The sequence below is a fragment of the Anopheles nili genome, chromosome 3 (genome assembly GCF_943737925.1).
Source record: "Anopheles nili chromosome 3, idAnoNiliSN_F5_01, whole genome shotgun sequence".
NCBI classification, from domain to species: domain Eukaryota; kingdom Metazoa; phylum Arthropoda; class Insecta; order Diptera; family Culicidae; genus Anopheles; species Anopheles nili.
Window position 1 is genome coordinate 64,925,904 of NC_071292.1, and position 15,013 is coordinate 64,940,916.

Genomic DNA, 15,013 nt, shown 5'->3' on the forward strand with positions numbered 1-15,013 from the left:
GTGTTTCATGGGCTTTATCCTTTGACCTTTAACTATGAGGCCTTAGTATTTGATTCTTTAATTGTTCAGAAAATCATCATGAATGAAACACCGGCAGACCAGTCTGGTATAATTTTATTTTGTTTTTTCAATGTCCATGTTTAGTTCAATTTTCGACGCTTTCCAAAAAGCGGCGTTCAGATTTCTTTCCGGATCATACTTACCCTTCCACTACTAGGATTTATGCCGTGGGTTAGACGCATCGGTCAAGTAATACTTTATTTAAACCAGTAGTATGCCTTTTTATAAAACAATGAAAATGTGCGTCCTATTCCTTCGAGACTCTTTCAGACTCCACAGTAGGAATTTTGCATGATTGTGGTGTGTACACTACTTCGAACGAATAGTTATGTTTCTGATCTCGTTGTATGGGCTTGCTTACGGTTTTTTTTGCTGACGCACATTCACATTATCTTTCTCATTTTCGAACCTAGCTTACGTGAATGTGCATCGCGTATACCTTATCGTATAATCTAAACGACTTTATCTCCCGCTCGCGTAACTAGATTGATTCCCTTCGCACGGTGAAAACGTCACCGGTGTAACATTCCTCTGATGGCGTGTGTTCACGTCTGCTTTAAATATGCAAATTTGTTTGTAGAAATTAAATTACAAGTAATTATGCGCTGGCTTTTGGCGTTTTAACTTTGTCGCTAAGAGACGAACAGAGCTGCCCGCTCATCTTCCGCCGGGCAGACAGTTTGTTTCGTCGCGCCGTGTGCTGGTTCTGGTTGGGCCACGTCGTGAAAACGCCTTTGCTCGCTCGTGCTGACTCTTCGGCTAAAGTAGTAGTAACAGCTAAAGTAGCGGTAGTAATAGCTATAGCAGTAGTATGGCAATTAGAACTAAGCGCTAATGTTAGTCTTGACCAGGCATCCTTGCACAACATCGACGAGGATTTGGTCAAAGATCAAGTGTTTGAATGTGCTATCACCTTGCTCTCTGTCGCTCTGTAGCAAATTCCTGCAAATAATGTTTGCCAACAATCAATTCATAAACGGCATCCTTGTGCCTTCTCCCCTTCCGGAAAAGTGGTATTGTGTTATCGCTATCTGTCAGGACTATTCTAGAAAGGATAAGCTTTACGCGCTAATCTGTATAAACTCTCTGCCCACTTCTAATCGCTAGTTTGTTTGTTCCGTTGATTGGTGAAAGGTTTCTGTTTGTTCTTATTCCTTGCCATGAGGAAATTAGGGGTGTTTATGTGTTTGTTTGTATTTTTTTACAGCGTCGCACATTTCATTTATACTTTAAAATGTTTGGTATATGCCGGCATGATTTTTTCTTCAACTTTAAGTTTTTGTTTAACATATTTTGGTCGAATAATAGTGTACTTCTTATAGCATTTGCGTTCTCTTCCCTATCTTTAAACTGTTTTATGTAACGAGATTAGTTGAATTTTAATGCGTGAAAGACCAACGTGCTATCGAGGGCGGAAAATCGGATGTTGTTCCAACGTGTTTTATTGACTGTAGTTGCTTATACAAGCTTAAAGTACTAATGTTAGCTGCTGCGAAGACGGTACCTTTTACTACATTATGCATTCTTGTTTGTGATTTATTAACTCTTAACCTGGTGGCTTGTGCCCTCGATCCTGCCCTGATTATTGCCCTCCTTTTTGTATCGCGCCAATCCGAGACTCGACTTTGTCGAAACCGTTCCTGTGGGAGGATTTGTGTTATATCTGTTACTTGTTTATGCGCTTCTTTTTTTGCCGTGCATTTGTTCGGTGTCCCCAACGGTATCGCGGCGTTTGGGGCACGATTCTGGGTTGAGGTTTATCGTGTCCGGACAGTTGAGCCGTCCATCGATGCGCATACAAAGCAAGGTACAGTGCTCTGCGAGACCACGTCTACGGAGCATTGATCGAGTTTGTTCAACTTCCCTCTGGATTGCCGCTTCCTAGGAACCGTGTGTGTAGCTGCGACCAATTTTGGGCTTCTTACTGCACCACCTCGTTCTCTCGCTGCTGTTGCAGCTTGCGAAGCAGCTGCTCCTTCCGCTTCCGATTGGCACGATTTTGCATGAAGAACTGCTGTTCCTCGACTGTCAGCTTTTGCAGCCGTTCGCGCAATTTCTCTCGCTTAAGTTTCCTTTCCTCCGGCGAAAGGCTCGTCGTAGCCGGTGGGAAAACCGACGGTCTCATCGTAGTTTTCGGTGGCGGTGGAGGCGTTGTTGTTGTGGTCGTAGTGGTGGTCGAAGTTGTGGTCGTGGTGGGCATAGTCGGTGGATGGACATACATCGGATGCGACAGCATCGGATGCTGGTGGGTATGTTTGGTTGTTTTGTGCATGCCCGGTTGATGGCGATGCTGATGCGGATGCTGTGGTTCCACGCGTGCGGTTTCATACCCAGTACGGTATCTACGGGGCATGGTTGGGTTGCGTCCTTTGCCATTTCGCGGGTTAAAATCGATGTTGAATTGGTTGAACTGCGAGGTGTAACCGTTGCGATGTCCGTTATCAATCGTGTTCAGCTCATTCTGCGTATCCGGAACATATTGCGCCACCTGTTGCTTGCGAGCGACAACATCGGCCGGGATGTAGTTGGGATTAGTGGCTGCATCAAATGGCTTCCTGGTACGGTATGGGTTGCGCCGACGGCTAGGGCGTATCGAGGGATTCGATTGCTTCATCTTCTTAAAGCTCGGGTAAATGTGAGGCCTCGTAGTATCGCTGCATATGAGAAGGAAAACGAAGTACAACGTTAGACTCGTCTCGCTAGCGGGAAGCTGGTGAACAGAAATGACCATACTTTCGATTACGGTTGCCCCGATCGTTGACGATGTACACCATCTTCTCGTTTGCCTTTTGGTAGGGGTAGGTCTTATTCCATTTGTCGTACAAATTGTTCCGTCCAACCTCGGACACCAGCGGCATGCGATGCTGACAGATGAAATTAATCTTCTTTGTGCACTCTTCGGCCGACCATCTAAAAAAACACGTTTGTACAGGAGCGGAGAGAAGAGAACAAACCAAATTAGATCGAATAGTTGGAGTTTTTTGAAGTAGCAAATTCAAGCAGCAGGCAGTCTTATTGTGAACGTTATTAGATGCTCTTCTAATCACCAAGGCGGTCGGAGTTCTACTTTAATTGTATGTGCATTTGTTTGAGTGAACGGGTTAGTGCTCGGTGGAGTTAGATGCAATTTAATTGCCGGTACAATACACCCGATCTACAAGAGGTACTTAAGGTGCATATCATCAGTATATTATTCGTGCGGAAAGGCAAACGCTAACTACACTTAGCTATTGTACTCAACATCCCACCCTAAGGAACGATATTAAAAGATCTCGAACAGCGAGTATAATTTTACCTTTTTTTATCATCAATCATTCATCACAAAATGCATAAAAAAAATCATAAACTAATTGTCATAAATTGCATGAAATGAAACTATGATGCATACGCATACGGCTATGGCGTTGGCACACTGCGTGATGCAAATCGCGATGGTAGGAAGTATGGTGAAATGTTCGAGAAACTGTAGAAGCTTCTTAGCGCATTTAGTTATGCATGTTTCGCTCCAGTGTACTGAAGGAGAGCAATTTAGCGGTTATTTCTTTTGGGCTGCTCATATTTACCTGAACTTGTGGTCGGACCTTAGCAGTGCACAGTTGAATTTCAAATCCTGGCTGCTCCTGCAAAAAATGCTCATAAGTCAACGTACTTTTTTTTGTGGGGAATATAGGAGTGCACTTCATAGAGGAATGCTTATAGTGCTTATAGTGTAACTGTTGTGGCTTCATGTTGCCACCCGATGATGCTGCTAAAATGAGAAAGTGTGTGTGCTTGTTTTGCAAGATAAAGCAGAAGGATAATTACCCGGGAACCATTTGGCTGAAAGATTGGTACTCGATTTCACGTCCATTGTGTCCCCACTGCCACTTGTTCGTCTTCCAGTTGTATGTTCCACCAATCCAGAGATCATTCCGCACTGGGGCGATTTGATAAAAAAGACACAATTATATTATAGTTCATACCACCCAGGATTAAGGGCGCTCTGTACATCGACGCTTGTCAGTAGCGAGTATTGCTGATGAATGTTTGCTTACACTTGATTTTCTGCAGATACCTCCGAAGGTCTCTATCCTCGAACTTCATCGGTTCCGCAAGCTTGCTGTTTCGATCCTTACACTCGAAGTACGCATCCAGCCAGTTGAATTTATTTTCCGAAATGTAATAGCATTCGTTACCGATTTGGCTGAACGCCGGGGGACACATGACGTACATTCGCTTGTATCGCTGGGCGGGTTTGGATGCTGCAGCCGTGTCATTATTTCCTTGCACCAGCTGGTTTATCGCCAGTAGGCAAAAGAGTGCTGTGGAAAGTATTTTATTATATTAATCCGCACGCTGCCGCAAGATTAAAAGGGGTAGCTTTGAGCTTACCTAAGAAAAGCGCTTTAGAATCCATTACAAGTCCTTAACGTTGATGGGGTGGTATATTCGAACAGATAGTTTAAGCACAAAACGATACGATGGCTATCAATTGGCGAGAAACCATCCGTATCGGGTAGGGCACAATTCCAATATCGCCTGGAAGGATCTTCCGCAAGATGTTGCTGTGTCCTGATTGTGGATTGGCTCGAAATCCGAACTCCAAAGGAGTCTTTTTTCACGTAAAACTACTGATCTGTCTGCTGCTAATTTGCTCAGTGGCCTTCCTTCTGTCCACTATCAATCCAAGTGGGATGGTGTATCCTTTTTCGACGAGTCTTCCGACGATGTTTTCTGGGCTTCTCGCTTGCTATGATGAGCAATTACGAGGACAGAAAAATGTTCAATGACGCTAATGGCGATATGAGAAGCCCTCGCTGGAATCCAGCAGCTGAACGTTGGTTTCGTTTGATATCGCTCACGATGTTGAACCTAGTCCAGAAGAGAAGTAAAAGATGAAAAGCAACATTAATGAACGCAAATGTTCAGCTCTGAAGTGGAAGAAGTGCGCTACGGTGCGTAAACTGTCGGCACTCCGTTCGAAACGAGTGCGGTTGAAGTGCAGTCGGCATCTTAGGAAAGCTACACTAGCGACCTCTAGCCGCGAGATGGTGAAGCGTGTGTGTGGAAAACGTTGGAAAGCGGAGTGCCGCATGGACCCTCTTTAGCTCAAGATGGAGCCTCGCCTGCGTTTATCTGCCGTCAACGGGTCGAAGGAAGTAATAAATAATCCCTCCAGCTCTTGCCGCAACGCCGGTAAACTCCGCACACAGGTAACGAGAGCATCCACTCCATCATTAATGAGCGCCGGCGGGCCCCCGGGCACGATGATGTCAGTGATTGCAAATGGTGTTAAGTGTAATTTCCGTTAAATATCCTGCCGGGTGTAATTTTAATTGCCTCCTCGATTCGTAAACCTCTCCACCACGGCTTTCGGTATCGTGCGCGACCGGGTGGTGGAGATGAAAAAAGAAAAATCAAAAAACGACGACATCGCATAAATATGAGATAAACGTCGCACATGCACCGGGGGCCGCGAACCAAAAGCGGCCTCTTTCCGTGCACAAGATAGAAGTCGTGGTTTTTGCCGGTTCAGCAAACCAAGAGGCCAAGGTGTTGGCCGTGGTTTGCGGGGAAATCATCTTTCTCGGATTCGCTCCACCCACTGCAGCGTCACCATAAGCGTCGTGGCCAGACTTGGGCATCCCGCGTGGAACAGAACGAATGAATTTTATTTTTATTATTACAAGCATGCACATCCTCCCGCGGGTTGGAAAAGAAAGTAGCACAACCGACATTGGCGGTCCCGCGTGGCTGTAAATGAAACAATTCCCTCTCATCTGCCTGCAGAAACGCGAGCCCCACGAAGCATCTTTGCTGATGGTGGGTGTATTTCGACGTTAATTCATCTCTCTTTCATTCTTCCCTCTGGGTTTCGTGGACCTTGCCGGTAGCATTACTGTGCCCCCACTGTTGGAGTCGCTTCGTGTGCATGAGTCTTCGCCATTAGACGACGACATAATTCCAACCGTCATGCTTTTTATTGCTGTGCTTTGCAAAATCAAAACAAGGGAGAGAGAAAAAAAACTGCTTGTTCAGATCTCCGTGAATGGCAACCGCAGGAACTGCTCCAACACGGCTTACCGTGGAGCAAGGATGTACGTAGGATCATGTCAATTTCCCTGCCTGGTCCTGAAACTCCCGTCCCAAGTCCCAAGGGCACGCGAAGTGGCTGCAGTTCCTTCACTATGAATGGTGTGTGGTACATTAAACAGTGGATTTCTGATGTCAACCTCGTGGCTTCATCGCTGACGTTGGCAGTACTTTAAATATCTCTCGCACTGACGTCGTAAAGCAAAGTCGTCGAGGGTGCATTTCTCATGGACAATACAGCACCGGTGGTGACGAATGTCGAAAGGTCAGGGAATTTTGCTCCGCAGCCTGCACGAAGGAAAGGATTACGACATCTTGGGAAAGCCCTCGTCCCACTGTGGCACATTTTGTCGCCGAACGGCTCGCGCTTTTCAAACCGGCCAAGGTGAACGAGTGTGTTTGGTTTTGCGCCCGGCGAGACAACTACAGCAGCGGCAATGGAAAATTTCCATCGCATTTCGGTGGGTTTCAACCCTCGGGTTTTCGCACACGGATTACGGGCATCGTGTAATCTGCATACGAAACTAATAAATCATTCCAGCAAGGTGCGAATAAGTTCAACCCACTAAAGCAATAAAAGCGGGAACGAAGAAATGCTGCTCGCAAATCCGGCCCGCAAGGTCAGCACGCGCAATTGCCTTTAGCGGGTTTGCGTCTGTTTGGGGTCTTTCGAGTCGCCGTGCAGATGACGATCGTAGTGACCAGCCCAGCCAGCGTGTGCCGTCCGTTGGGAGATCGTTATCATTGCGCTCTGCTCGATTCGTACCCGAAAGATCGTGATCTTTTTTGTCACACAGCGGTAAAAGGTCCCTTAAGCTGATGAAAAGGGAGATGAAGAAAAAAAAAAAGCTTCAAGGTGCTTACCGGAGGTACTTCTAGCCGTGCCACCGGAATCATGGTTCTCGAACTCGAACGATCCACGGATGACAACGGATCCGATTGTCGGCTCGTTTTATTTAGGGAATTATTTCCCACTTGCCTGCCACTCAACGCCGTGTGGCGTGTTGCTTCTCGCACAACGAAACCCAATTTGCTAGCTATCCCAATAAAAGAAATCGTTCCTAATTCTTCGCTCATGATCGGCGTTGTTGAGCAGGTGCGAGTCGTAATTTAAAACAGACCACCGGCACCATCATCGGAATCCTTGGTGAAGGGACCGCACGAGACGTGCCTGCACGGAGAGGGCCTTATTGGGGTTGCGCATTTAAAGCGTGTCACAATTTGTCCCTTTTGCGTATGAACGTTCCGGAACCGGTTCGGGTGCGATCTTGGGCGATTCTACGCGTCCTGCGTCCTGAGGATTCGCTCGCTTGTTGTGTCGCGACAGCTCAATGATCGTGTGGCGATCGTCGTGACTCCACCATCCACCGGTTCGTCTCATCTAGCCCCTTCGTTCGTGAGCATGGATTTTAATCGCAATAATTACTTCTTTCTGTTGACGCATGCTTCCCGTGGCTGCGTGCATTTTTTGCTTCTTTGTTTTATTTTTTCTCCCGTTCTCATTATCCACTGCCAGCGGGAGGACAAAACCCCAGGCAGGCGCTGCTCGAGACAGGATCGAAATGGGGTGGGGGGAGAAAACATCTTAATAAACGGCAGCACTCTTGGTTGGGGGAAACTTCAAGAGGCGTCGTTGCCGTCGAACCCTATGGTAGGGGTGATATTTTCCTTTCATCTTGCGCACGCAACGCCGGCTCGCTGGGTAATGGAGGAACGGGCCGAACGCTTTCAATTCCGGGCGGGTTTCTCCACACAGCACGCCTCTGACATGACTGGACGCGGCGAAAGGATGATGACAAAAATTCAATTATCGTGCATAATTTATGCAAATAGTACAACATCATCCTGCGCGCTCGTTCGCTTGCTTGCTCACTTGCACCACCACAACCCGTTCGGAGGCGACATTCTCGGATGTTCGTCCGGAAAATGTTCTTCATTAGCAGATGCGTTGCTGTTTTCTCTTGGTTTCGGATTTCGTTATGCGTCTTGTCAGAACCACTGTCACCGACGATGAGTGCCGGTCGTGATTTCTAGCCGTGGAATTTGCATGCCACCGTTAAAGGGATTCATTTCTGAGAGCCGGAAAGGAAAACCGGAAGCGAATTTGGTTCTTCTATTCAATCTCCAGCCCTAAAAACCCATCATCTTCTAATTGTTGTTTCACCGCCACGGTGGCTGAGCTTCCGGTAAGCGCTTCATCGCATTATCCAAACCGACAAAATCCGGATGAAAGGAAAAGTAGTGACCACTGTTCTGCCGGTTGCGCCTTTTCCAGCGCGTCTCGTAAATTCGCGCGCCCTAAGTTGATCAATTTGTTACGAACAGAGCGGAGCTCATTTGTGGCAACCAACTTTAAACGGCATCCGGTAGTAGACATCCTACGGAATGAATGGATCGTGCGAGCGGGACGGCGAGGTGTAAAATTAAGAAAGTTGTCCTTCGATCGATTGTGAAAGCGAGATTGCTTCCAAAGAAATCTGTCCCGGCTTGCCCGTTCGTTCGCAAAATAGAACGCCAAAATCTCTTCGCGCTCTCCTTCCAGTAGGCGGCGATTAATTGGTTATTAGCCGGTCGAAAGGGGGCAGCAAAGTTTTCGCGATGGAATCGGAAGATAAATTAAATCCCACGCCCCCAGCTGGGGGAGCTTTTTTGAGGAGGTTTTTTTTTTGTGTGCCTCAACTCCCTTTTCTTTCGTTTGTTTGGTGGATTTGTCACGAATGTCTCTCCCACGATTGGTGAGGGTTGCGCGTGTGCGGCTGTGACAGTGCGACGGATTTATAATACTCCTTTTTTTTCGCCTCATTCGTTCAAACTGCGGGACCGCCGCATGATGAACGCTCGAGGAATGAATGACAAATTTGATTAGCTGGTTTTTCCCGTGCTCCTTTTATTTATAAGCTGATGTAACCAACAAAAAAAAATTGAACATAGCGAACGCCGGTGTTAATTAAGTGACACAGATTTTGACCCGAAGGGGGCGTTCGATTTAGCCCTTGGGGGTTGTGGTGGGGCTGTCGTGAAAAAAGGGGTCGCGAACAACGTGGATAACATGGCCTCGGCGATGACGAGCAACCACGAGCAAGCCCGTCAACAGCCGATCAATTTGTTGCGGCCGTGTTTTATTAAATTACCCCAAAGCAGCATTATTATGCTCGTACGATCGCCATAATTAATCTCATTAATGCCGACAAAGCGCCCGATGCGCGCGGCTGCTTCTGCTGGCCGCCCGTGCGCTAATAGCGTCGATGGTTAGTTATGCAAATTGTATCGCTTGCGATTATGGTCCGTTTTGTTTTCTGCTCCCAAGGGGGTCTTTTTCGCAACCCCTTCCACTCGGGGTGGTGGCTTTTTCCTGACAGCGCGGATCGCCGTGTGTTTGTGTGATGGTAAATGCACACAAGCAAGCCGCTCATATGCTCAGCTGCAATGAGTGTGAGCTACTTCAAAATCAATAACGCTTCGATGGGCTTCGAACACTGGAGGGATGCAATGGAGCTTTCGCGAGCGACCGGAGTAGGGCCACCGGCGAAGTCGCTGTTATTCGCTGACGAAATGGTAATTTTATGCTTGCGTACACGCACGAACACATCCAGCCAGGTGGATGTGTTGGGGCGTCCGTGTCGTGTGCTTATCAGCGGCCCTGGATCAATTTCCGTTGACAAGGGCGAGCGCTACGTGCGCGCGAATCGAGTGCGATACATGTACCGACTGGGGCGAGCGTAATTTAATCAACGCACAAAAGAGCGAGCCGCCAATGGAAAACGTGCAGTCCCCGGGGGTGGGATTGGGAAAATCGCGCGCCAAAGTAAACATGCCACATGGGGGCAAAGCTTTCGAAGCTGTTCTGATTACCAGCCACCGAGAGTTGCGAAGTGGCCATTTTCAACGGTATGAATGCATGTGCCTTAATTATTTAAAACGAGGGCTTCATATTGGTGTGCGGGTAAAGCCCGTCCTGATGATGTAAATTGTACCATAACGAATTTTGGACCGTGCCCTTTTTTGGTAGCGGGAGCAAACAGTTATAAATAGAACTCCCACCGGAACTGGAACGGAAAAGCACGAGCTGGAATTATTTGTGAAATCTAATTTTCCTCACCAGTGGGTACAATTTTTCGTGTGGCCTCACTTAAACATGAGCAGCTCGGAGGAGAGTTCGTTATCTTTGTTTTCGTTCGCTTGGCACAAAAAAAGAGCCGTCGAAATGTAAGGTGAAAATCATTGGACTTTCAATTACCGCAGAACGGCGCACAGGGTACACGCGAATCGAATCATTAACGGGGCCCCGAAAAGGGAACGACTCAATTTGGCCGCACACAATTCGTTCCTTGGATGGAAAATATCGTGCGAATGATGGAAAATGGCTTTCTATCTGGCTGGAAAGGTTGCCCAGCGCGTGATCCAATTTCATGGGTTGCTTTGGTGAGTTTGCTGGAATAATACAGACTACCGTGGACGAAGGAAGGATAAAACGTGTAATTGATTTTGGCGTTTTATTTATTAGCTTATGTTTCGCGTTATGAAGTGGATTTGCTAAATTAATGCTAATTGGTGTCTCTTTTGTGAGGCTCCGTTCGCCATACAATTGCCTGTCGCCTACTACATCCATTTGGTGCCATTAATCTGGCACAATTGGCCCTCATTGGCTGTTACTTTGATGTCGAAAGCGTGATCATTTCGCTGATGTCGTTGGGTGAGTTTTGAGTGTGCGCGCGCTCGTATCGAGAATCAAATTCGTTGACACTCCGCTTTAAACGCTTTAAAAAGCGACCGTTTACACGCTCTCGTGACGGAGTTGAAAACTTTTACCAGCCCAGTTTTGCAGCCGGAAATATCAATGGTATCGCTTCAGGGGGGTGGGTCTAAGCTCGTTATCCCTTTTTTGCATACCTGCGCACAACGCAGACATTCCGAACTTTGTCTCACCACCCACCGGTCGTCGTTCCGGTGGGCGGTAATGGCGAGGTAACTTTTTGTCACCGGAGAGCCACTCGGGATAATTCTATCAGTGTTTGCCCGCCCACGCCCGGTAGATCAACAATTATTTCAACCGGAAAGTACTCCAACTCTCTCGACTCTCGGGGCAAAAGTTTATCGTCGCACTCGCGCTGTGAACTTTTTATATGCAACCACAAACGACGACGGGTCGATGGGAAAAGGGCTCATTTGACGGACACCACCGGGCGCGTACGTTAGCGTTTCGCAAGCATTATCAAATTATTAAACCCCGTGAAAGTTACATCCTTCACGTTACCAGAGGGTGGTGAACGCTGCAGGTGCGAGAGAGAAATGCATCGGTGGGTGGTGCAATTTTTCATCTCCACGCAGCTCCATCAGGCCGTTTCCAGGATGGCAAACAGGAACACAACTCCCCTTTCGCATTGATGAGCGTTGATGGATGTGTGTCGTGAGGTTTTTTCAGCCCCCTATGGGAGGCACCAACGAAGAGGTGGTCGGTTGTTGTTGATTTACTGCTCGCACGGGTTAAATAATGCTGGCAAATATATTTATTTTGCACATTAACGGCACCGCCAAGCAGGGCAAGCCAGAAAGAGAACAGATCGTTTGCTGACCGAGGCAAGATAAATAAATGGGGCGATAGGTGTGAAGTTTTCTTTTAGTTTCAGTGGAGGTTTGAAAAATTAGCTTTCACCGCCGCTGGAAAAGTGATAGATTTCACCCATCGTGATTAAACATCCTTCTTTTTTTTAAATAAAAGAACGAAGTAACGGAGCCTTGAAACGTGATGAAACGGCCATTTCCTGTTCGAATGATGACCGCTCGTCAGCGAGTACTAGCGAGTATCATAACTTTACCGACCAGCTCTACCCGCGGACGAGACCGGTTCCGAAACCTAGCCCACGTCATCCTTACACGCTGGATGTTCTCTGAGTCACCGGACGAATTTTGCTGAATGCATCGAACCCCCCCTGATCTCTTGTGTAAGCTCGCTGTTAAAGCAGATTATTAAATTGTGATCTGATGTTGGTCACTCAGCGAAGATAAGCCGGTCGGAATGTCGACATTCACCAAACGGCTGCTCGTTAATAATAAACGAATGCCATCGACCGATTGTCACAACGCGTTCGGTGGGAGCTGTGCGTTTTTCTGCGAACAGGATAATTTCATAAACAAATGCCGCCTCTGCGCACACAGGTTGGTGCTTTTTTTGCCACCGGTGCCGGTGCCGGTTGAAGACGAAACGTGAAACCATCCGAGATCGACGTCAGCAAGTGGAACTTGTCTCTCTCTCTGTCTTCTCTAAAACCCGTGACCGTTGCGTACAGGGCTCGGGGAAATATATTTACCATCCCAGCCGCCCAATTCCACCATAAATGAAACCCATTCACCGAAAGGGCGCCCAGTTGGTTGGTGAAACGAGAAAAAAAGGCAACAAAATGGAAGCGGCCTCCACTTGCTGCGGGGCTTTTCAAGAAGCAGCTACCGTTTGTGCGAACAAAACAACCCAACAAGAGACCTCCGGGATGTTTTCAAAAGCGACGGTTGCACGGAGCAGCTCAGGAGACGCTATTCGCTATTTGTGGCTCGCTTGGCTCGGGGCTTGCGGGCTGCAAAATGGGCAGCATTCAAAACGAGACCACCTCCCACTTATGGAACGGGTGCTTAGTACGCGACTAATGACATCAGCGTACTTAGCCTACGGGAGAAGGCGGCCGTATTGTCGACGATGACAGTGGCAGCTGCTACTGTCGGCTTGTTGTGGGACTAATTTGATGAGATTTTTAATGCCCGCTGGACGCGGTGCCGAACGAGTGAGAAAGAGGTTGAGCAGACTCGCCCTGCACGGTCAAAATGAGCTTCAGCGATGGACCCGAAACACAGAAAGAAATGTGTCGGTTTCGTGTGCCAATGAAGGTGGGCTAGCGGTGGGGACACACGCTATAAAACTTAATTTGCTAAATTGAGCGCCTTCGCTTCGGAATGTGCCCGCCCGACCTCTCGAGGCGGCGAAGGTCTAGGTCTAGTACTGTGCTCCCTGTAGCACAGCAACCGAAAGCGAGTCCGCTATCGGCACGTGTCATCTCCGAAAGGGGTAACACCGTGATGGAGCATCGGCTCGGTAGGTGGTCCCGGTTTTGGGTGCGAAAATGGCAGCACCCTGGTAAGCGCATTCACACACCGCATGAAGTCATAGGCGGCGTGTGTTGTTGGGTTGGCCTCTCCGTATGCCGTATGCACTTAATTGGGAGTGATAAATCGTATCATGCTTCATCCGAGGGTGGTCCTTCGATGGTGGCCGACCCGGGTGGCCAACCAACCAGCCAGCCGTCCGTTCTGTAAGCATGTGTTCTATTTTAGAGCTGGAATCCACCATTCCGGGTGGGGTGGCACAAAATTCGGAAATTTGATTATTGTTTATGCTACCACCACCCTACCCACAGCCGGGCAGTTGTCGCCGCGATGTTGCTCTTGAGTGGGGATGGGTTTTTAGATTTTGCTTTTTTTTTTGCTCCCTTTTGGCAGTGATGGATCGGAATTGTGCGAAATGCAACCGAATGGCGTTCGAGAGCAGCTTATGTATGATGAAACTCCAAACTCGCTTAGCTGCTGGTCCGAGGGCAGACTCTCCATCCGGTTGGTGCGTTTGTTGTTTTGTTTGTTTAGAATCCATCAAACAAATAAATGCGAATCGGTGGCGGCTGGTGGCTGGTAAATTTAGACTAAAACACGCATTCCGCGCTCGGATGACGAGTGTGTGTGTGTGTATGGCGCAGGAATATTTTGGCGACGGTTTACATTTGCGAAAAGACGACCGCCATTTCGCGAAATATCCTTTTTTTACCTGCCGCTTGGGAGTGTTGGAAAATCAAACAAGACAGCGCGGCAATCAAATTTGGATGACACGGCCGGATATTAAAACGCGCTTTTCACGTGGAAAAAAAATGGTTCGCTCTCTCTCTCTCTCTCTCTCTCTCTCTCTCTCACTCCTCTAGGATCGTTTTCTTCATCGAAGACTGGGCCCGGAACAGGCTTGGCACGACGACGCGATGAAGGTGAAGAATGTGTGGGACTTTATTGTTCTACCGAGTTTTCTTCTCCCTCGCGTGGAATGGTGAATCTTTGTCGTAACATACACCCACGGCACGCAGCGTTGGCGTGATGAGATATTTCGCCACCCACCCACACGCGCCAGGATATGAGGAATTTGATCCGAGTGCTATGATTTGATTATATTCAGCGCGCGGCCGCACACACCACGTTAACCTTTTGCCGCTGTGGTGCCACCGTATCGCTTTTCCGGGGATATGACGATTGTTTGTGGCCCATGGTCGGGAAAATCCACCTGCTTTTCCCGAGAGTTTCGGCACCGTATTCGGCCAGAGTTGGCAGAATCCGGCGGTATGAAACGCAAAAGCTAAAGCCCCTGCGGGATATTGGGTGGAGAAAAGATTAACGAAACGGGTGCGTGCGTGCGTGCGTTGTGCGAAAACCGGTCGGCATAATCCCCGCAGCCTAACGTTGACGTTTCGTCGATAAAGATCCTTGCCCGTGTGCGGCTCCGAACCGGATGTCGTGCCCGCGTGGCAGCAGGGCGATGAAATGGTAGAAGTTTCTGATCCAAATACCGGTCACCTGGTGTCACGGGTGTTAATCGCTCTGCTGCTGGTCGGACGACGCAAGACGACGTTCAGCAGCGAGTGAGGAAATTGCATCGTGTCAGGTGGAAAATTGCCCCCTTATTCTCGCGATTGCGTTGTGCAGGGCGCGTGTTGATTTAACGCTCCCGGTGGCGTCCGAACGCACGCGGTACCCGCGCGATGCGCGTTGGATGTGATAATGTAATTTTAATTATTTGTTGACACGCCCGATAATTGCGGTACACAGGACCCAGGACCCAGGACCAGGCGGACGTTACGGA

The 15,013-nt window shown here is 48.2% G+C and overlaps 3 protein-coding genes across 3 annotated transcripts in view; 1 reads left to right on the forward strand and 2 right to left on the reverse strand.

The window, feature by feature from the left end:
- The window catches only part of LOC128726979 (HIV Tat-specific factor 1 homolog), a 40,553-nt gene that overhangs the window by 1,339 nt on the left and 24,201 nt on the right, over window positions 1–15,013 (forward strand). The gene's annotated exons all lie outside the window — the stretch shown is intronic.
- LOC128726980 (uncharacterized) lies at window positions 381–4,525 on the reverse strand. The gene is made up of 6 exons (XM_053820833.1): window positions 4,432–4,525; window positions 4,095–4,361; window positions 3,865–3,976; window positions 3,624–3,680; window positions 2,794–2,970; window positions 381–2,714 (listed from the first exon to the last, which is right to left on the reverse strand). Exons 1-6 carry the CDS (start codon window positions 4,454–4,456, stop codon window positions 1,982–1,984), a joined length of 1,371 nt encoding a protein of 456 aa, XP_053676808.1. The 5' UTR covers window positions 4,457–4,525; the 3' UTR covers window positions 381–1,981.
- LOC128726977 (GPI ethanolamine phosphate transferase 3) overlaps window positions 4,800–15,013 on the reverse strand; it is a 93,427-nt gene continuing 83,213 nt past the window's right edge. The window contains exon 4 of the transcript XR_008410832.1: window positions 4,800–4,911. The gene's annotated coding sequence lies outside the window, so the exon portion shown is untranslated. The remainder of the gene's footprint in view (window positions 4,912–15,013) is intronic.

Bases quoted from the DNA above. Each gene is read 5' to 3' on its own strand.
- LOC128726980 (XM_053820833.1), bottom strand. From the start codon at position 4,456: ATGGATTCTAAAGCGCTTTTCTTAG. The intron at 3,977-4,094 runs GTAAGCAAACAT...AAATCGCCCCAG, and splicing joins GTATCTGCAGAAAATCAAGT to TGCGGAATGATCTCTGGATT. The intron at 2,715-2,793 runs GTATGGTCATTT...TCTCATATGCAG, and splicing joins CGGGGCAACCGTAATCGAAA to CGATACTACGAGGCCTCACA.